Source organism: Malaclemys terrapin, chromosome 3 (assembly GCF_027887155.1).
Source record: "Malaclemys terrapin pileata isolate rMalTer1 chromosome 3, rMalTer1.hap1, whole genome shotgun sequence".
NCBI classification, from domain to species: domain Eukaryota; kingdom Metazoa; phylum Chordata; order Testudines; family Emydidae; genus Malaclemys; species Malaclemys terrapin.
The window spans coordinates 111652485-111674691 of record NC_071507.1 but is presented as its reverse complement, the minus strand read 5'-3'; the positions used below and the strand labels follow the sequence as shown (position 1 = coordinate 111674691).

General features: G+C 40.9%; 1 protein-coding gene across 9 annotated transcripts in view; it reads left to right on the top strand.

Moving 5' to 3' along the window:
* LAMA2 (laminin subunit alpha 2) overlaps positions 1-22207 on the top strand; it is a 474663-nt gene that overhangs the window by 143199 nt on the left and 309257 nt on the right. For all 9 annotated transcript variants that reach the window (XM_054023114.1, XM_054023113.1, XM_054023109.1 and 6 more), the window contains exon 3: positions 4653-4765. In XM_054023114.1, the coding sequence (XP_053879089.1) occupies positions 4653-4765 (113 nt within the window). The remainder of the gene's footprint in view (positions 1-4652; positions 4766-22207) is intronic.

The following is a 22207-nucleotide window of genomic DNA, read 5'->3' as shown; positions in this document are numbered from 1 at the left end:
GAGTCCACATAGCCAGACAATCCTGATGTTAGGGTGCCAATACCTGAGATGATGGGACGTCCAGGATTTCCAGGTTTATGGATCTTGGGTAGCAAATAGAATACCCCTGGTCGGGGTTCTAGGCATGTGTCTGTACAGATTTGTTCCTGTGCTTTGTCAGGGAGTTTTTTTAGCAGATGGTGTAGTTTCTTTAGGTAATCCTCAGTGGGATCAGAGGATAATGTAAGGTCATCCTGTAGAATGTGGTGTTAGAGAGCTGTCTAGCAGCCTCTTGGTCATATTCCAATTTATTCATGATGACGACAGCACCTCCTTTGTCAGCCTTTTTGATTATGATGTCAGAGTTGTTTCTGAGGCTGTAGATGGCGTTGTGTTCAGCATGGCAGCATGGCTGAGGTTATGGGGCAAGTGCAGGGCTGGCTCTGGCTTTTTTGCCGCCTTAGGCAAAAAAGCCACCCGCCGCCCCCCCCTCCCCAGCGCGGCCAGAGCACCGGGAGGAGGGCGGAGAGCCCGCCGCCGCTCCCCGCTCTCCCCAGTGGCCAGAGTGCCAGGAGCAGGGCAGAGAGCCCGGCCGGGGCTCTCCACTCTCCCTGGCGGCGAGCCCCCGGCGGCCAGAGCGCCGGGAGGTGGGCGGAGAGCCCAGCCGGGACTCTCCACTCTCCCCGGCGGCCAGAGTGCCGGGAGGAGGGCGGTGAGCATGGCCAGGGCTCTCCACTCTCCCCGGCGGCCAGAGCGCCGGGGGGAGGGGGGGAGAGTGGAGAGTCCCCGGCGGCCAGAGCGCTGGGGAGAGAGTGGAGAGCCCCCGGCGGCCAGCGCGCCGGGAGCAGGGTGGAGAGCCCGGCCGCGGCTTTCTGCTCTCCCCGGCGGCCAGAGCGCTGTGGGGGGAGGGCAGCGAGCCCGCCACGGCTCTCCGCTCTCCTCGACCGTCCAGAGCGCCGCGGGGAGGGCGGCGAGCCCGCTGCGGCTCCGCTCTCCCCGGCGGCGGGAACGCCGCGGGGAGGGCGGTGAGCCCAGTCACGGCCCCGCTCTCGGGCCGGAGCGCCCCGCCGCGCCGCCCCCCTCCAGGCGCCGCCCCAAGCAGATGCTTGGTGGGCTGGTGCCTGGAGCCGGCCCTGGGCAAGTGATGTTGCTTTTCCACAATTTCAGCCTCTGCACATTGACGGAAGCAATCTATGTAGAAGTCCAGTCTGTTGTTTCGACCGTCCGGAGGAGTCTTACTTAATTGGCCTCTCAGAGTTGGTAAGACAACTCCCACCTTTTCATGCTCTCTCGATGTGTATATATATCTCCTCAGTATATGTTCCATTCTATGCCTCCAAAGAAGTGGGCTGTAGCCCACGAAAGCTTATGCTCAAATAAATTTGTTAGTCTCTAAGGTGCCACAAGTACTCCTGTTCTTTTTGCAGATACAGACTAACATGGCTGCTACTCTGAAACCTGTCATTAATCAGAGTACCATGTAATGTAACCAGACTTTAAGTGATCCCCTTGGAATCTGTGAGTCTGGTGTGCCTGCCCTTAATTACTGTAGAAGGAAATGAACACAGACTCCCTGGTTAATCGCATGTGAGCCCAAATTAAAGGGAACAGTGGGATTAGCTTACTTTGGGTGCGATTCCCCTTATCATAATAATAAAATATGGAGATATACCTGTCTCATAGAACTGGAAGGGACCCTGCCTTCACTAGCAGGACCAAGTACTGATTTTTGCCTCAGATCCGTAAGTGGCCCCTTTAAGGATTGAATTCACAACGCTGGGTTTAGTAGGCCAATGCTCAAACCACTGAGCTATCCCTCCCCCCATCAGTCAGATTAGTCCTTGGAGTAGCTTTTCAGTCCTGCCCCTTTTGCAAATGTTATATTATTTTCTCTCTCACGTTAAATAGGGAAAACATGCCAGCAATTAATAAATGTTTTCAAATTAATTATGATTAAACTTTCATAATGGGGATTACAGTTAATTGTTCATTCATCTTCCAATCCTACTTTTCAGGACTAAATCTCATATCAGTTTGGCTGGAGGAGACTGATATCAAAATTTCCAATTAGACAACTTCTATCACAATCACCTAGGAGCCCTGAGTTGAATTTACAGATGATTTTTGCAAGCACACATTTTAAGACAGAAGCTGTAATGATGATCAGAGTTGTTATCTTTGACAATGCCTAGAGCATTGGCTTTTCTCTCTCTCGGGGTGTGTGTGTGTGTTAAATACAGAGATGATGCCAGTTGTCATGGTCCCTGGATAAGCTGCCCTGCTGAGGCCTTTTGTCCAGTCCTCTGCGTTTTGAGTGGCAGGCCTTGCCTCCACTTCTGTTTGGGATGCGGCTCTGTGGCATAACCACTCCCCAATTGGGTCTCTGTAGTTCCACCCTCCCCTCGCCCCAGGTAGCCTACCATAATACCTAGCAAGCCCAATGGACTTGTCACCTGCAAGTGCTCTTGTGGATAGCGGTAATATGCAGTGACATTTTTCAGGTTGTATTTTTATTGATTTTTGAGTATTTTGTAGATGTTCAGAAATTGGAGTTTATATTGTACAGATACAATAGTATATACTGTAATGAATAATCTCTTTGTAATGTTGCCTTGTGCACTTTAATGTAGTACTGTTTCAAACAGCACTACATTAAAGTGCACTAGGGGAATCTTTAGTGCACACCAGCAGGGTCTGCATGCACAACAGATTACTGTACAATTAATTAATGCACAACAGATTACTGCACTTTAGAAATCACACCCTATAGAGCACATTACGCCTCCTTCTAGACAAGCCTTTAGATACTTAGTAACTGTTTCTGGAGTTTTTACAGTGTTTACTGAATAAACCCTGATTTAAAAAAAAAATTGTATTGGAGGTATTGATTGGTTAAAACCTAAAACCAGAAGCCCTACCTACTTTCTTGTTCCCCTTGAGGCCCTAGGTAGATATGACTTAGCCCTGATGTCCCCCATTCTCTTGGGGACCAAACTGTAGCCCGCTTACTGCAGCAAGCTCTCTCTCTCTCTGTCAGCTTTTGATCCCTCCCTTCTTGGCCTGAGCCAAATAGCTCTGTTGCCAGAGTGGGATCTGAGCAGTCCCTCTTCATGGGTATAAACCTGACTATTGTATTTGAGGGGAGGCTTCTTATCTGGGCTGTTGTTTTACACTCCCTGCCTGATTTCTATAACAACTCCTTCTGATCTAACTATATATTCAGGCAAATATTTCCCAATTACCCACACCAATTCTGCTTCCATTTGTACCACTAATATTATACCAAGCAAATGCTAGTGCTTACTGGTGCCACTGAATCATTTGATATTTAAATACACTTCTGGCATTTGCAGTTTTAAGGACTGACACCTCCCCTCACTCCCACAAAACACTTTAATTGTTTCTTTAAATATGTTCAGACATTCTGGCTTTCATTAATGAGGCAGGATTCCTGTCCTCCACAGACAGCTGACGTGATACGAAACCCCCAAAAAACAGACTTTCAATCTGCTTAGTTGACTTAAACAACAAATAAAAGTCGGTAAACTCTCCAGTTTGATTTAGTCCCTTAAGAATCTAAGAACAATAAATAACTTCTTTTTCTTCCCATTTTATATATCTAGCAATGTATTTTTAGGAAGTCATTCTAGGTGAAAAGGTAACATTTATCATGTGCTCGACACCCCAAGAATAATACATTCTCTGACTGTGTATAATGTCTTCCATATCTAGTAGCTGGGGGAAGGAGACACATTATTTTTTAAATAACCTCTGATTTTTTCCCTGCTTTGGATGTAGTCTTGCTCCCAGGTAAATCAGTGATTTCTGTGGGTGCAGGATCAGATCCTTTAGAATTGTGCGTAGGGTACCATCCTGTATGCACAAGAGCAGATTCTCCTGAAACATGGATAGACAAAAAATACTCTTTGCAATTACTGGGTGATATTTACCCAAATGCAGAGAATGCAAGCAAGACCCAATACCTTCTAAATACCATACCATAAATAGTTCAGAGGGTCTTGAGGAGAACCTTGAGGGGAGAGAGAAAGAGATGGAAACCTCTATCATTTTAAGCAGTGGATTATAAAAGCACTCAGATACATACAGTGATGGTTCTTGGATTAGCTCTATGTAGAATAGAATAACATTTCTGTATGAAAACTGCATGATTGCAGTTCCAAACACAAATACTAGCAAATGAACCACAGTACCTTCTCCTTCACCTGCCTGCCAAGTCCTAAATTCCTGGTTTGTGTTCATTACATTAGCTGATGATCGCACACTACCTGCCTGGAGATGCTGGTTTAGGGGCTGTGGTCTCCTTGGAGGTTGCAAGGCAAACATTTAATATTAAACTTCCTTCAAAAATAAAAGAAAAACAGATGATCAGTTATTTTGTTTTAATGTACTACTTTGTCTTTTTTAAGTCTATACTTGTATTCTGTTATTGATTTGGGGTTTTAAAAAGTCTTTTTGATACTTATTTCTTAAGAAAGCTTTGTGGTTCACCTTTAGAGCATGTTGCATACTCTGCCATAACACCAACAAACACATGGAAGTACTTTTATGTACAATATTATATTCATATCCTGTATTAACTAAATGCTACCACCAAACCACTGCTGACGATTCTAAAGATGTTTTTCTTTTACATATTGCCAATGTTCCAATAGAAAGACACCCAATAACTAATGCAATTGATGGGAAGAACACTTGGTGGCAGAGTCCCAGTATCCAAAATGGGATAGAATACCATCATGTTACCATTACACTGGACCTTCGACAGGTACTGTCTGTTCTTTGTTTCTGCAAACCTTTCTCACTCACATAATTGCTGTCTCATTCGTCACTCCTTATTTTGTCAGTGATGCTTTTGGATCATAAAGATACTCCCAGCTTCATTATAACATACTGAGTTATATGGACTATGCACAAAGTAGCTTATTCATATGTTTTTTTTTTTAGAAAATCAGATTTCAGGTTATTTGTTTTTAAGACATATTTTGAATTAGTCTAAATATGAAGTATTATATGTTTGTTTCAGCTGTAGGTTTGGATCTTTAGAAATAAGTCTAATTAAAAATGGTATGTGTGGGGACAACACATTTATTAAAGGTTTAATAGGTTTAAAATGCTGCATTTTTAACTACTAAAATAATAAAGCACTAAGAATGTCTTCAGCTTTGCTAAGGATAGGTGCACTTAAAGTTTTTTTTGGCTAACAAAGCCCTTAAATAAATTGCTTCTCGTTACTGAAAGCTTTGCAAGCTGTCAACTGGTTTTAAATTAAACCTGGGCTACTTGGAGAGTTAACAAGGCCTGTTGTATTTGCATAGACTCAGTAGGAGTAGCCTCAGGTTTCATGTTGCATCTTCTGCCAATCATCTCTGTCTCTTTCTATGGTATTCTTGACAGCTGTAGTTTTCTGGAATACCGTTATTTGATGCTCACAAATTTGCTGGATTATGCCAGACATGCAAGCAAAAGGATTTTGGGTGCTGGAGGAAAAGTAGTTTTATTTGTATTGTGCTAATGCAAATACAGAATAACTATCCGTCACCAGAAATACACATCATGCTATTAGACTTATCATCCTGCTACTCAATATCATAGAAATTAAAGATGGACTAGATAATCTAATAGGCTTTGACCTTATCCCCAAGACAATGGAATATTGTCACCAGGTCCCCTCAAAGTCCCCTCTTTTCTGTGGTCTATTGGCTTGTCCCATATACCAAGATGATTTATGGGATGGGCTAATGTGAGGAAAATGCAGTTCTTTTTTCCTTTGTAAAAGCAAAGGGGAATGTCCCCATCTCTCCCTGGCTTGGGTAAGTAGCACAGCCCTCACAACTCTCCCTTCTCTGTAGCTAAGTGTGCATAGATCCTCCTACAACCTCCTAATTCAATCTACTTTAATCCCTGGATAGGATTTCTTGGTTTATGGCTTTCATCCAGAATCTGAGTGTCGCATATCCTCAATTATTACTTCTCAGAAGGACCATTAACCTCTCTCCAGGATTACAGGACTGTAGCTGATTATCCCAGAAAGAGTCAATGGTCCAAAAGAGTCTTGAATAAAATACAGTTTATTAGAAAATAAAATTAAATCAAATGTAAGTGTACAAGAAAACATATCTAGGAATAGGAGTCCCTAGCCTTGTCTAGTTTGGGCCTCACACTTGAAGTTAATCAAAATCCATCAAAAATATGATGCTTAATTTTCTAGAATTCTTTCTTTCATTTCCTCAGAACAGATAAACCACCATCTAGATACATGGTGGTAAAAATGCTTGTGGTTGTTTTATATTAACTTTCCCTCTGGTGGTGCTGCAATGATCAGAGAATTTGAGAAAATGGATTTGCAGACATGGTCCCTTGCTCCTGTTATACCTTGGAAATGCTCTGAAGTTCAGATGTGAGTCCCTTTCATTGTTAGCATTCTAACCCTGGAACCACCTTTGTCATTACTGTGATGTTGCACTCCATATGATTTTATGAAAATATGCTAATGAGTGTGAATATAATATAATTGGAATATGCTTCATGCGAAAGGTCTCTTGTAAGGTATCATTACAATGCTTATAATCTATTGAGTGTGTTCATCCTATTTGTATGAATGTATCATTCTTGTATTTGAAACTAGAAATATGAAATATAACTCTGAGGTCCTATTGTAATTATGCAAAGTGTGGGCCATTAATGGTGGTTTGGAATCTAGATGGCGTCCATTAATCAGGACAATTGACTGTAGATGGCTCTGTTTACTTGCAAGCCTTCCTGTGCGTTAGGCCGGGAAAAATGAAGGCTTGGGGTCTTATAGGACATGTCACCTAGTACTGGAATCCATCTTAAACCTGGTGCTTTTCCATTTAGAAAGAGGGGTGGGGGCCGAGAGACAAAAGATTCCCGCCTTGTGCCAAAGGTATATAAGGGGCTGGAACAGAACAAAGGGGACTGCAGTCATGAGAAATCCCCTAGCTACCACCTGAGCTGCAACAAGGACTGTACCAGGGGAAAGGATTCGGCCCAGACTAGAAAGGAGTCTAGTCTGTGAAAGAAGCTTATTGGAACATCTCTGAGGGTGAGATTTTATCTGTAATCAGTTGCCTAATGTATTAGGCTTAGACTTGCGTGTTTCGTTTTATTTTTCTTGGTAACTTACTTTGTTCTGTCTGTTATTACTTGGAATTACTTAAATCCTACTTTTTATATTTAATAAAATCACGTTTGCTTATTAATTGACCCAGAGTAAGTGATTAATACCTGGGGGAGCAAACTGCTGTGCATATCTCTCCATCAGTGTTATAGAGGGCAGACAGTTTATAAGTTTACCCTGTATAAGCTTTATACAGAGTAAAACAGATTTATTTGGGGTTTGGATCTCATTGGGAACTGGGTATCTGGGTGATGGAGACAGGAACACTTCTTAAGCTGTTTTCAGTTAAGTCTGCAGCTTTTGGGGGACGTGGTTCAGACCTGGGTTTGTGTTTGTAGTAGGCTAGCGTGTCTGGCTCAACAAGGCAAAGTTCAGAAGTCCCAAGATGGCAGGGAAAACAGGCTCAGAGGTAGTCTTAGTACATCAGGTGGCAGTCCAAAGGGGGTCTCTGTGACTCAACCTGTCACAATTATTATATTGAAAATGAGGTTGCTCCGGTCACTCACCTATGTCATCGTCTCATATCCCTGGCCCAGTGTCTAATGAATATTTTTATTGTATCCAATAAGATATTTGTTTTTTGCTGGAACAGGTTTGATTTTAGTCTTCCGCCCTTTAAAAATGTTCCTTTGACCTTACAGGTTGTCAAGGCTGCTTCCCCACTTTGAACTTTAGGGTACAAATATGGGGGCCTGCATGAAAACTTCTAAGCTTAACTACCAGCTTAGGTCTGGTCCGTTGCCACCATCCCAAAGCTAATTCCCTTTCCTGGGTAGCCTTGAGAGACCTTCACCAATTCCCTGGTGAATACAGATCCAAACCCCTTGGATCTTAAAACAAGGAGAAATTAACCATCCCCCCTTCTTTCTCCCACCAACTCCTGGTGAATACAGATCCAACCCCTTTGGATCTAAAACAAGGAGAAATTAACCATTCCCCCTCTTTCCTTTCACCAACTCCTGGTGAATACAGATCCAACCCCCTTGGATCTAAAACAAGGAGAAATTAACCATTCCCCCTCTTTCCTTTCACCAACTCCTGGTGAATACAGATCCAACCCCCTTGGATCTAAAACAAGGAGAAATTAACCATTCCCCCTCTTTCCTTTCACCAACTCCTGGTGAATACAGATCCAACCCCCTTGGATCTAAAAACAAGGAAAAATCAATCAGGTTCTTAAAAAGAAGGCTTTTAATTAAAGAGAGAGGTAAAAAATCATCCCTGTAAAATCAGTATGGAAATTAACTTTACAGGGTAATCAAACTTAAAGAGCTCAGAGGACTCCCCTCTAGTCTTAGGTTTAAAGTACAGCAAACAAAGATAAACACTCTAGTAAAAGGTACATTTACAAGTTGAGAAAACAAAGTAAAACTAAGACGCCTTGCCTGGTTATTTACTTACAAGTTTGAAATAGGAGAGACTTGTTTAGAAAGATGTGGAGAACCTGGATTGATGTCTGGTCCCTCTCAGTCCCAAGAGCGAACGAACTCCCAAACAAAGAAAAGCCTCCTCCCCCCCCCCCCCAAGATTTGAAAGTATCTTGTCCCCTTATTGGTCCTTTGGGTCAGATGCCAGCCAGGTTACCTGATCTTCTTAACCCTTTACAGGGAAAAGGATTTTGGAGTCTCTGGCCAGGAGGGATTTTATAGTATGTACACAGGACAGCTGTTACAACCTTCTCTTTATAGTTATGACACAGGTACTATTACCTGCCTTCTCCCTACACATTGATTTTCTCTCTTGCTGGCTCGGATCCATTAACATGCAAATAGCTCTCATGCATCAGAAATAAATTAGCATCCTTATCCTTCACCATTCACCCCTGCCCCCCAAGACATTCCTTCTCTGATTGTTAGACAGTAGGATGGTTTCATTCAACTACAGTTTTAAGAATAAGGCTCCCCTATCTGCCAATGTCAATCCCAACCTCATAAATTATTCCATCCCCTTTAGTGCTGGTATCCAAACTGTGACAGGGAAAAACCAAGAAGAGCTTTCTTTAATTCTATGTTTTGCTTACATAAAAAGGGCTGTGGTGACTATAGAGTTACAGTGCCTATACCGAAATGTACATGAGGTGGTGGTTTGACTGTATTTCAGGAATTTCTGCAGATACCAATAGCATATTACAATTAGCACACTGTGACTGCTATATTACTTTACTTAAATAAAACATAAAGTGTGTGATACTGTGAAAAGGGGAGATTGTACTGTTACCCCTAGCCCATGGTCGCTACACAATTCACTGTTCAAAGTATAGTCCAGAGAAAGTGCTTTAAGCGTAGACCAGTATCAGATGACTTCTCCTTCTGCACCAGCTCAGCTGTGCAGTCGGTGCTTTGGAGGAGCAGAGTCAAGGATCTGCCCTTTCATTCCTATCCATCTTCACAGAAGTGCGGGAAGTTGTGAAGCCTATGCTCTCTCCATGCTCTGGCTGGCAATGTGAGTAGTCCGTGCAGTTAAGGAGGCACCGTGTACCACTTATCACCTGGCATAGGCCAAGGGATAATTTTGCCCCCCAACAGTGGTGATTTATATCAATATTCTCGGCTTTAAAATGTCAAATATATAGCTCTATACTATAAGAACTGGTTTTCTTTGCACACAGAGAGCTGTAGGCTTTAATAGAGTATTCAGTAAAAAATGAGATGTCTGTTCCAGCTGGGATCACAGACCGCAGTCGCCATGAATGGATGAAGGTCACAAGATGCCTCTGAGGCATCATTTAAAAAAAAAGATTTTGCTCCTTATCTTTGTTGGCAAACATGAGATGTAATAATTGCCAGTGATTTTACTGATGTGTTCTTGCTGTAAGTACAAAAAATGTGTAACTTTTAAAAAACAGATTTGTCACATTATTTCTGCAAATAATGAACTGTAATTTGCAGAAACGCATTAGCAGTATGTTCTATTACTAATAATTATGACTATACATGGAGTGCTTTTAGCAAATTCTAATTTTATGAAAAAAAATTAGGAAAATAATTACTATTTCCTTCATTAAATAATTCCATACCTTTTGAGGGCAATTGTATTATTTTTCTATTATGACTGTATTGCATAATAAAGTAATTGGGCATCATAGTTAGTAATAACTAATGAGTTATTTGAATAGGTGACACATCTAACTTAGAAGAAGCAGAAAGATTATCATTCATTTAAAAAAGGCAATTATATTCTTTTTGCATTAATTAAAGAAAAGGGGTAAAATATTTTTAAAAGGGCTTAAGACCTGGGAATTAAGCTCTTAATTCACTTAGGTACTGTTGAAAACTTTACTCATAATGCCTTGTGGTTATAGTGTGTTCTAGGAATCAGGACTTCTGGATTCTGCTCATGACTTTGATACTAATTTTGCGGGGTAGCTTGGGATGGTCACATAACTTCTCTCTGCAAGAGTTTATCATTGGTACAATGGTGATTACATCATCATTTACCTCCTCACAAAAGTGTTTTTGAGGTATGATTCATATTTATAAAGCACGTTCAGATTCGTGGATGCAAAGCATTGTACATATACTGTATAAGATTTATTATTCTGTTACAATTAATAGCTGATCAAAAATATTCATTCAATGGAATTTGGTAAATGTAACTGTGCTTTGTGCAGACTGTTCATATGGCAAGTTTACTTGGGATTAAAAACACACTTACATTGGGCTGGCCTGGTAGTGTAGCAGGAGCAATTATGAATTTGATTTTAACAGGACCCTTTATTCCATGTAGTGGGAGAACCATATCTATGAAATGTGCATCACCTAGGAACAGGGAGTGTTTTGCCTCCTGCATGTGGTTGTGTTAGACACTGGGCTTTAGCTTTGGGAGGAAGGGGTAGTTTTGCATACATCCTCATAATGCAGCAGAGGAGATTCTGATGCAATGAGATCAGTTCCAGCACAATGGAAAATATTCCTTTTTAAAAGGATTACACCCTTTCATGAAGGGCAGGGGTAGGAAGTGGGGAAAAATTGGAAATAAGTGGACTTTCATGGAGACCTGGAGTTGCAAGTTCTATTCCTGGTGATATTGATTCCCTTAAGTCCTCTAATGGTCAGAAGCTACTGTGAAAGATTAGCAGGGTTTCTATAGGGAAAACTGGCAAATCCACGGGGAAGCTGATAGGTGGTTGGAGGTGAGATGGTGATCCCTTCCAGTTCTGGTCCTGGAAAGGAAAAAACAAAAACAACATAATTTGAAATTATTAGAATTTCAAAATATTTCTTTCAAATTTGGTTTAAAAATTAGGTTGGGTCCCTAGTTAAGCTCCCCATCACCTTCGCTTTCCTACTTCTGAAGACTTCTGATAAACCTTCTGTTCTATTGTTCATGTTTTGAGTTGTATTTTAGCTGCTAGTGCCTTTAGAATGCAAGCTTTCAGAGGCAGGGACTCTGCTATTCAAATGGCATGTTTAGTGCTTTGAACAGTGCCAGATACACCATGTGGAGCTATATAAAAAATAGAATGGCTGTGAGCGAGAGGGAGACATATTACTTCATCTGAAGCAGTTCTCCCATCCCCAGTTATGAAATGCGTTCAGCACTTTCATGAATGTATACTCTGAACTCCTTATTTCATGATTTGGTGTTGCCCAAACATCACTTTGAGGATTTTCATCTGGTTCATTATAATCTTTTATGAACTGAACCAGTTGATTATCTTTTGGAACAGAACCAGTTGATTGCCCATGAGTGAAACCACAGAAAATGAACTTCTGCCTTATTACTCAGCTTCTCCGTAAACTTAATAGGAATAGTGTCATGAAGAAGAAAATTGCAAAAGGGAGAGTTATGTGTTTGGTTTTGTTTGGTTTATATACATGACATTGCAGAACTGGGACGCTACATGCTGAAAGAGAGACATGATGGAACTAGGCAACTGTGACAAGTTAAACTCAGAAAGGCTGGAACATGAAAACAACAGGATAGAACTCAGGCTAGTACTATAAAAACTCAGTATAGCAGTCGGTGGGAAAAGCTCCTTAGAGAGACTGCTGGCAGTGGAAGGCAGGATGAAATCAAAGCAAAATTTTCTGCAAAACAACCACCAAATAAGAAAAAAGTAATTAAGGGGAGAGATATGAATGGGAAAAAATCATTTAATCCTTTTTGATTACTACAGTTATGGAAAGGACAAAGTAAGACCAATAGAAATAGGATATGATAATATCTTTAAGTAATTTTTCACAGCCGTATTATGGGTTCCACATATAAAAAATGGATGGTTTCATCATTTTGGTACAGTACTTTTTTTTACTTTCTGACTTTTGTAAAGCTTGAGCATTTAGGTTTGTATGCAATGGAGTTGTTTATGTATCTGCAGCTGTGTTTTAAAATATATCTGTAATATGGGCTATATATGAATTTGAACATTTGGGGCCAGATATAAACAGAGCTAAGAAAAAAATATGAATATCAGTGTTTTGTGAGTACCCAGCCTGATAAAAAAATATCAAAAGCCAAATTAGTATCAAGAGCCTATTAGTATTTATCTACCCCAGAGCTGTGTTCCAGGATGGCCTAATGTAGTAGTTTTCAGAGTAGCAGCCGTGTTAGTCTGTATCCGCAAAAAGAAGAACAGGAGTACTTGTGGCACCTTAGAAACTAACAAATTTATTAGAGCATAAGCTTTCGTGGACTACAGCCCAGTCTTCGTGGACTGCATCCGAAGAAGTGGGCTGTAGTCCACGAAAGCTTATGCTCTAATAAATTTGTTAGTCTCTAAGGTGCCACAAGTACTCCTGTTCTTCTTAATGTAGTAGTATTGCTGATTCATGCTTGAGAAAAAGAAACCTTCTGTGAAGGGGCCAAGCACACGCTCTCCTCCTTAACTTGTGTCCATCTAAGGTCTGACTGGCCCTAATGGCTGCTTGGGAAGAAGTTCCCTACAGCCACCAGGGCAGGATCCGCATAATGCACACCACAGAAGGGATCCTGGAGTGAGGTTCAGCTGTTCTTTAGAGCGCTTGGCCAACAGAAAGCAAAGAAAGTCACATGTTCATTAGAGATGTAGCTTAGGCTGAGACACTAGTTTTTTCAAACTTGGGTGCCTAAAATTGGGCACATAAACCCATATTTACATATCAAAATGAGGCCTGTTTTTCAGAGATGTTGAGGAGCTTCAGCTCCTGTTGAAGTTTGTGGAAGCAGTGGTCAAAGTCTTATTTAGGTAGTTGAGTGCCCAAACCTCAGTGCCTCAAATTAAGCTCCTAAATCTGTACTTACTTTTCTCAATAAACTTAGCCTCATTTTCAAAGATGCTGAGAACCTGCAAATCCCATTTGACTTTGCGATGTGTGGGTACTCAGTACAAATGAACATCAGTGCCCTTTTATTTATGTGCCTAAATAGGGATTTAGGATCATAACTTCAGGCACCCATGTTTGAAAATATTAGTCAAAGCTTCCCCCCCTAAAAAGTGTTTGAATAAGAAAGTTACAAACACACTGGAGTTGGAATATGTATGCAAGCTGAAAAACATAATGTTGTTTTTTCTGAAGAGCCACTGCTGAAGTTTTGAGTAAACGAGTCTAGGCCTTTCTGCTGTCCCATCTCTGTTCACAGCTGTATTCCGTAGGAACTGTGTGTACCATGGTGTAAATTAAGTGCCAGATGTTTGGAATTTATTAAACCAGTGTCTGTGTCCACTTATTTTTCTCCTAAAACAGGTACAACCCACTTTTTGAGTCCTAAATCTTAATGATTACACAAAAGTTGTGGCATTATTTTAGACTCTGAAAGTACATCTTTGCAGTCTCAGTTCAGAGTCCCTCTAATTTAGTTTGGATCAAAGCCCCTTGTGTCGACCTGCCTCTCCTGGCTCAAATCACATGGTTGGGACTTGTTAAACTAATACTTTAGGGAGCAACATCAGAGTCTCTCTTCCAAAGTGACGTGTAACTTACGGTAGAGTAGTAGGAAATGTTATTCACATAATAGGGTTTCTATATTGTTGTTTATTATTTTGTTGCTGTAATTGAAAATGGCTATCTAAAGGGTGGTTGGTGAACCAGAACCTGTTTTGCCTCATAGCCATATTGCAGTGACACTTGACACACCATCGATATGGTCCACACTGTAGTAGGTAGAAACTAGTCCTATACATCTGTGTCAAACTTTGATCTTAACATTATGCTGTGAGCCATTTTCTTGCCTCCAAGGGAGGGGAGTAATTTTTCTCAGATAGAAATTTTATGTGATGTAATAAACCACCTTTTCATATCCGAACTTCTGGCCTCAAAGATTAGGGTAAGGAGGCAGGGAATAAAGGATTGGTTTTGTTGTGTGCTAATCTTCATACCATTGGTTTAGACTGGAGATGGTAGAAATTATATTAGTCAACTTTAATTCCACTGGGACTTTGTGTGTTAGGAATGTATTTACATCCATGCTTTTTACATACTTTTACTTAGATATCTGACCAATGGAAAAAAAATGCCAGATATCCCGGGCTTTAGCTGCTTTTGACAAAAATCAAAGTAGTTACATAAAAGATAAAGCCAGCAGCTTCCCTCCACCCCAAAAGCAGAGTGTAACCAAAGAGGGATTAGATCAAATCCAAATTGTGCACCTCATTACCAACAAATGCCAGTCTCTATTATCCCTCTTTTACCCCATATACTGGGATAAAGAGGGCAGTGTGCACTGAAAATCAACCCAGTAAGTCTTGGGACACAAGAAAGAGGGCTCTGGAAAGAGAGAGAGAACTAAGTTTGGAATATTGAAAGAGATCTAGCTCTGGAGGCCCTGGGAGATTCAGCCAGGGCCTGCAACTCTGAGATTGATTTTATATAGTTGTTTGTATTTTTCACAGTGTAGTAGAAATAAATTAAGCCAACTATTTAAAATATTATAGTTGTTGAGAATTTGGAACATTTAAGATTCTTGCAAGGAAGCCCTTGATTCTTATATACATAAAAGTGCCTTTACGCCAGTCTGACGACGTAAAAGGTCTTGAAGTGAATGTGAATTAACATTTGTTACAATCATACTTACTCCTACTTAAGACTCTCTTATTTTGCCAGAATGGTGAAAAAGGGGCCTAGAGTAAAAGAATGAGGACCTCATTTCTAAGAAACATCCAGCCAAATTTCACACACATGAGAAGCTTTTTTAAGCCGTTGAACTTTTGGATACTTATCAGAATTTAAGCTGAACTCTGATCCTTTTGAGTGTCGCTCATCACTACTTCAGGTTTTTACTTTGCTGGTACTAAGGGGCATATACAAAGTAGTGATCTATAGTATGTGGCAGATTATATTTTCCTCCTGGGTTCTCAAGGACTCTTTCTCTGAAATATTTGCCTGCCGGAGCTGAAGTTATTTTATAATTGTGCTCATTGTTTCTGATCATTTAAAGCAATTCTGCCATCAGCTTTTGATAACAAATATGCTGAGGAAATATAATCATAAAAAATATTTTTTAAAAACAAACAGAACTGTGGTAAGTGTTTTGACAACATAGTTAGATTTTTAATCACTACCTGTGTAATGTGTATAGTATCTAGCATATCTCCTACCCTGTATTTTTTCCCTGCCTTTTCCTCTGTTTGTTTAAAATATGCTTTTACAAAATTCAAAATCATGTACAGACATTGCTGATAAATGTCAACCCCAGTAGAGTCCTGCCCTGGAACAATACAGTACTTATTATTTCCCCCAGACTCCTACTCCTTAGACAAATGTCCAAGCAAATAGATTAACCTTTCACCAAGATTAACAAATGCAGGTTCTTCCATACCACCATGGGAAAGGAGTTCTATAGCGAAGGATTCTCCAAGAGAAACTCTTGTATTTTTAATGGCTGAATGCTTAAGACATGATTGTCAATAAAACCAGTCCAGTTGATCTCTGCTTTTGTGACAGAACATAAAAAAGACAGGCTTCTCTTGGATAGCCAGGAGTCAAAACATACATAGGGAAGCCATACCTTTTAGTTGCAACCTACATTGGTTAGGAAGCAAATATATCCCTCCAAGAAGAGTTGTAATATCCTCTGTGTACAGAAAACACAGATAACTTGTTAGGTAATTGGGTTGCCAATAAATCTCTATGCTCCCCAATCTCTTGAACTCATTACTGAGTCAGACTACACAATTTTTATTGCCTTGTGGTCTGGAAGATTTCTTACTAACTTGTTTTTCTCACCCCCACATCGGAACACATACTAGCAAAGATCAAAAATGCTTCAGAATTTTCAGAAAGAGAAACCCTTTCCGTTTCTTGTTTCATTTTTTTCCCCAGATGACAGAAATATTGATTAATATTATTTTTCCTCCTTCCCATTCTGGCTGTTACTATAGTGGCATTTGCTTTTCTATCAATGGTCAGATAGTTTCAGGATATATGTCCTGGATACTGTGTTGTGCCTCTAAATCCCAGATGACACACTGTGACCTAATGCACGCCTGTATTCACATCCTGCACGCTATTGTAATAGTCTTTGTCAAAAATATGCCTTGTGAGGTATCATTTGAAAACTAATAACTCACTAATCAATAATATCATGGTAAAATATGTGTAGCAACATTATATGTAAAATTATGAACATAAGCTGAAATTATGACTGAAATGTGTTTGCCAATCAAATTTGACACCTGGCCAGAGGCATTAGCTTGTCCTTTGACTTTGAGGAATAGGTTTAACCCCGCCCCAGATTTGTCTGGTAATCACCTGTCAAGTGGCCATTCTTTGGCAACAGAGGGGAGCAGGAACAGATGCAACTGCATTTTAACAAACCAACAACATGGAACATCTTTAATCACAAGACTCCACATCTCCATCCTCACAATGGGAAGGAATTTTACCTAGGATAACCTTCAGGAAAATGCATTTTAAAGGGTGACTGGACTATGAGGGGGAGGGATAGCTCAGTGGTTTCAACACTGGTCAGCTAAACCCACAGTTGTGAGGTCAATCCTTGAAGGGGCAATTTGGGGCAAAAGTCTGTCTGGGGATTGGTCCTGCTTTGAGCAAGGGGTTGGACTAGATGACCTTCTGAGGTCCCTTCCAACCCTGATATTTTATGAAAGTCTGGTCAAAAACAACACAGGTATTCTATCTTTCTTGCTCTCTTGCAACTAAGAAAACAAAGGAACCAGCTTTTGGATTTTCGGAGGCATTCTGACATGAGAATTTGGTCAGCCCTGTTGCTGGAAACATATGGTAAAGATTTTACCTTGAACCAAGTCTAGTTTGTTAAATTTTAGTTTCTAGAAAGATTTTTATCTTTATTTTTCTGTCACCATTTCTTTAATACCTGTTATACTTGCCTCACTTAAAATGTAGCTCTTTGTCATTAAATAAACTTGTTTTATTCTTTAATCAAAACTAATCCAATATTGTGTTTAAACTGAACTGTTTGGGTAACTCCAGTTAAAGTAGCAAACTTTTGCATATTGACCCGTTATAGGGGCAATGAACCTATAATATCTGATCTGTATAGGAGAGGGCAGGACAGTGCAGAACACGTTTTGGGGAAAAATCCAGGACTGGAAGTGTATTGGGGTCACCCTGCAAGTGGTAACCAAGGCTGGTGGAAGCTAGAGTGTTGACTGGAGTGTTGCTAATAGGCTAAAGTAATACACAGAAACTTAGGGTATGACCTGCATGCTGTTTGTGACAGGGCTGAGGTTGGGAACAGGTGGTGACACAAGCCTTCATCGGTCTAGATTGCACCCCAGAATGTGATACACACACACACACACACACACACACACACACTGGTGCATTCCAAAATGATTATATTTATGACTGTGTTTTATTGGCAAGTCCTCTACTGAACAGAGTCCACAGATAGTCTGAGAGACTGGTAGCATGACAGGTAGTAGAATCAGACGAATCTAAGTCTTGGACAGATTTTGCTCCTCTTGCTGAAATATGTTATAACTGAGCAGTTGTCAGTGAATAAAAACCAAATCCTTAACAATTGATTTTTCTGGTATACTATATGGGAATGCTGATGGTCATAAAATATGGCAGTGGTACTATTACAGCAGCCATTTATCACAAAATCATTATTGAAATGTAGGATCCATGCTAAAGCTAAAAAGGAAATTTTAAGGGCAGCAAGATTCTGTGGTAGCTGTTGTCATAGGTGATGTGTGTGGGGGGATATGTGGGGTCAAATGCCCCTCCCCGGATTTCTACTTGGCCTGACGTAGGGGAGGAAGAGGAGCTCTGTCCTTCTCCCACTGCACCTGCCCCCCGGCATGCTCGGCTCCTGTCCCCAGCAGGTAGGCCTGGGCAGGGAGCAGAAGGGGTGGGAGCAGCTGCTTCTCATGCTTGCTGCTCTGGCTTGCTGCTGTATCCAGCGTGGCGGCTGGCTGCCAGAGCCCAGATGGGGAGGCAGTGCTCAGGCCCGGCTGCCGGGGACACGGGCTGAGTGAGCTGGAGCCCTCCCTCCCCCTGGCAGGTTTCCAGCTCTCTTGACTCCTGTCCCTGGCAGCTGGGCCCTGGGTGGAGAGTGAGCCGCTGCCTCCACAGCCAGGCTCTCTCTCTCAGGCAGCTGCTGTGCTGTGTAGAGCAATGACACGGAGCAGACAGCTTCCGCTGGTTTGACAAGTGGCTCCCAGGTAGAATGGCTGAACATGTAGCGGGAGGGGGAGGCACCCCACCTTCCGCAGATAACTCTGGTGGGGTGGGGAGAGCATGGTGGCGCAGTGTGGTGGGTGTCACTGGGCAGAGCAGTCATGTGTCCTTCCCTTTAGATTGTGGCACCCCCGGTATCAGGAAGCATGAGTCCTCTATGTGTGGTGTTATGAAAGCCCATGATGATAAAAGTAGGATGACATCTGCAGACCTATTAGAAGGTTATTTATTGATTGATTAAGTTGCTTTTTGGTGGTATATTGGCTTTATGGTCATAGGACCTACTTCTGCAATAAGCACCCTAATGGGAGTTCAGGATGCTAAACAACTTGCTGTAGGCATTCAACAGCTTGCAGGATTGGGTCAAGAGTAATAAACTGACCTACTGACATTTGCTTTATTTCCTGCACTTTTTTTGTATTAGTGATTTTGGGCTGTAAATATTATTTAAAATATTTAATAAGATCCCACTATCCCGGACAATATGGGTTACATGCCAGGACACGGCCTAGGCCAGACCACTGCATTTGAAAAGATGACTTGCCAGCAGCCTCAACCCAGCACTGATCTTGATTTGCTGGCACATCTAGAACCACCCCAAGGTAATAATGGTGTGGTGATAATAAAGTAAACATTTTGGCAGAACCTGAGGTTGTTGAAAGGCACCCAAGGTTTATTGATTCAAGATGAGGAATGTGTATGTGTGCCTTTTTCCTTTAAAGATGGGAGAATTCATTTGTTGCTAGCAATAATACTTTCCGTTTCTGCTCAGTTAAATCCCTGTGCAGCAGTGTGCTGCAGAAGTGCTCGGGGAGTCACTTTTCAGTGATTCAGTTTAAACAAAAAGAAAAGACACTCATTAACACATGCCTCTTGCTCTTTGATATTCTAAGTCACTGAACGTACTTAATGAGGAGGATATTTATTGTGTCTCTTCTAAACACCAAATAGTAGAAGTTTGGCCTTTCCTTACATAAAGTGTACAGTTTTATTGCCAAGGAACAGCTTTTGCTTGACTCTTGATCTTGAAATATTACAGTTCCTGATTGTGCCTAGGGAAATTCATCTTATATGGATGAGGTAATTTCTCTTAATATTTTTTCATCTGAGAGTCCATTCTTTATGGTCCTTCACCCACCACCACTTAGACCCCTTTGCAAATGTTATCCCTAAGCTAAAACGAGTCTTTTGGATTTGGTGTTTTAAGAGGTTCCCTCTCCCCCAATCTATTTGAAAACAGTTGGTTTTTCACTAGCACAGTCTAATCACATGCGCACTAAGATTTCAGTAGAAACATATAAAGGTTTTAAATGTCAATTATACCAAAGTTGCTTTCTGCTCAGTGGTATAGCAGTTTCACAGACATGTGTTGTATCCTTCTTTCCAAAGTGGATAACAGATGGGTGTCGCCTCAGATTAAAAATAAGCATTTGTTTATATACTGTTCATGTAATTTTTTTCCACTGAATAAAGTACAGAAATCATACAAATGAATAAAATCTTTAGACTTCACATTCATAAAACTGTTTAATGTTGTGAGAACTTGCTGTCTCTTGTACATAAAGCAAATCCTAAACAATTTCAGTGAGAAAATTAGGGTTTGTTTGGGGAAGATAGTTTAGTGCATGTTGTAGCTTTATCTGACCAAAATAGTTTTATTTGTTTCAATATTAAAATTAAGGTTCCTGTGGTGGAAATAAAGCACATATTAAAGTGGGGGATATTATTGATGGTGTTTTGAGTCATTATTGGAAGCTAAATGATATTCATTGTTGTAGGGTTGGCTCTGTAATCAGTGCTGAGATTGAGTGTGGCATTGTAAATAACTGGAACTCCTGATCCAGAAGCTTTCAAATGGCACCTGTAGAATTGCTGCCATCACTACCAACTCCTCAAGCATTCAGATAGTTCACTTTGGAATGAAGTAGGTGAGAGGGGCCCTAGTGGAATTTTCATTAAAGTACATGAAAACTCCCATTGTCTTTAATGGGAGCTGGATTGGCCCCAGAATTAGCATCCCTTCTTCCCGCTATACCCCACCATGAGTGTAGTTCTGGTGTGCAAAGAAAAAAAAAAAAGCATCCCAGCCTGTCTTTCTTGAAAGTAATAAGAACATAAGAACGGCCATACTGGGTCAGACCAAAGGTCCATCTAGCCCAGTATCCTGTCCTCCAACAGTGGCCAATGCCAGGTATCCCAGAGGGAATGAACAGAACAGGTAATCATCTAGTGATCCATCCCCTATCACCCATTCCCAACTTCTGGCAAACAGAAGCTAGGGAGACCATCTCTGCCCATCCTGGCTAATAGCCATTGATGGACCTATCCTCTATGAATTTATCTAGTTCTGTTTTGAACCCCATTATAGTCTTGGCCTATTACACAACATCCTCTGGCAAGGAGTTCCACAGGTCGACTGTGTTGTGTGAAAAAAAACTTCCTTTTGTTTGTTTTCTCCATGGAAAGAAATGTAGAGCCATAGGAAATGAAGAAATGTAAGTTGCTTTCTCCCACAGTCATACAAAGGAAGTGACTGTGAAAGATTAACTTTGCCCCCTAAACTCTGGTGTGATAAAGGCTAAAGACAAGAAGCAGCAAAAGTTGTCCAGAGACAGCAACTAATCCTGTATAGGCCTTGACAACTAAGCAGCAAGTTCAGAAAGTAGAGAGAATCACAAAGAACTGAGGCTGCTAGAAACTATGCTGGCACTTACGCTCCTCACTCAGCTTAATGTGTCTCTAAGTATTCAGCTGCTGGGCAGATTGGGAGTCAGGTCCAGTTTTGCAGTGCTCTGGCTTTTCACAGAGTGCTTGTTTTTTGTTTTGTTTTGTTTTAGTAGACTTCCCCTTTAAATGTTACAATAATGAGATGAATTCTATTGCTCTCCTGCTTAGAACATGCTCAAAATGTGAGAGCTGTTATGTTAGTAAAGTATCTAGTTTTCTTAAGAAGAACATGGTTTTTAGAGGATCTGTGGTCACTCTGATGGTTAAAGGTGGTGGTAGTGGAGAAAGCTGGAACAGGAAAAAAAGGCATTTTTATACTCTTATTTAGGGTACATTTCTCAAATATGATACATTTGATTGTATTGACTGAACAGAATTGAAATGTCCTTATGAGTGAATATTATTGTTTCAGGAGGAAGATAAATACAATTTCTAATTGGAAAATGGATAGATTTACCGATATTGATGTTCTGATTTAGATTTTTGGGGTTCACTATGTGAAAGCTTTTCCCACATTAGCCCTCAAAATCTGTTCACTGGCTCCTTATATTCTGTGACACTCTCTTCATGAGATTTTAACAGGACAAAGAGTCCTACCCTGATCAGTTGTAACTAGTGAAGTCTGTCACATTATGGAGAAACTACCTTGGAATCAAGCATATGCTGCTTTAAGCCCAGGCTCCCCATCTGGTAGGAGCATTTAAGCTGGCAGCAACTCAGATGAGCAGGAGAGAGATACTGTCATTAGAAGGCAAAC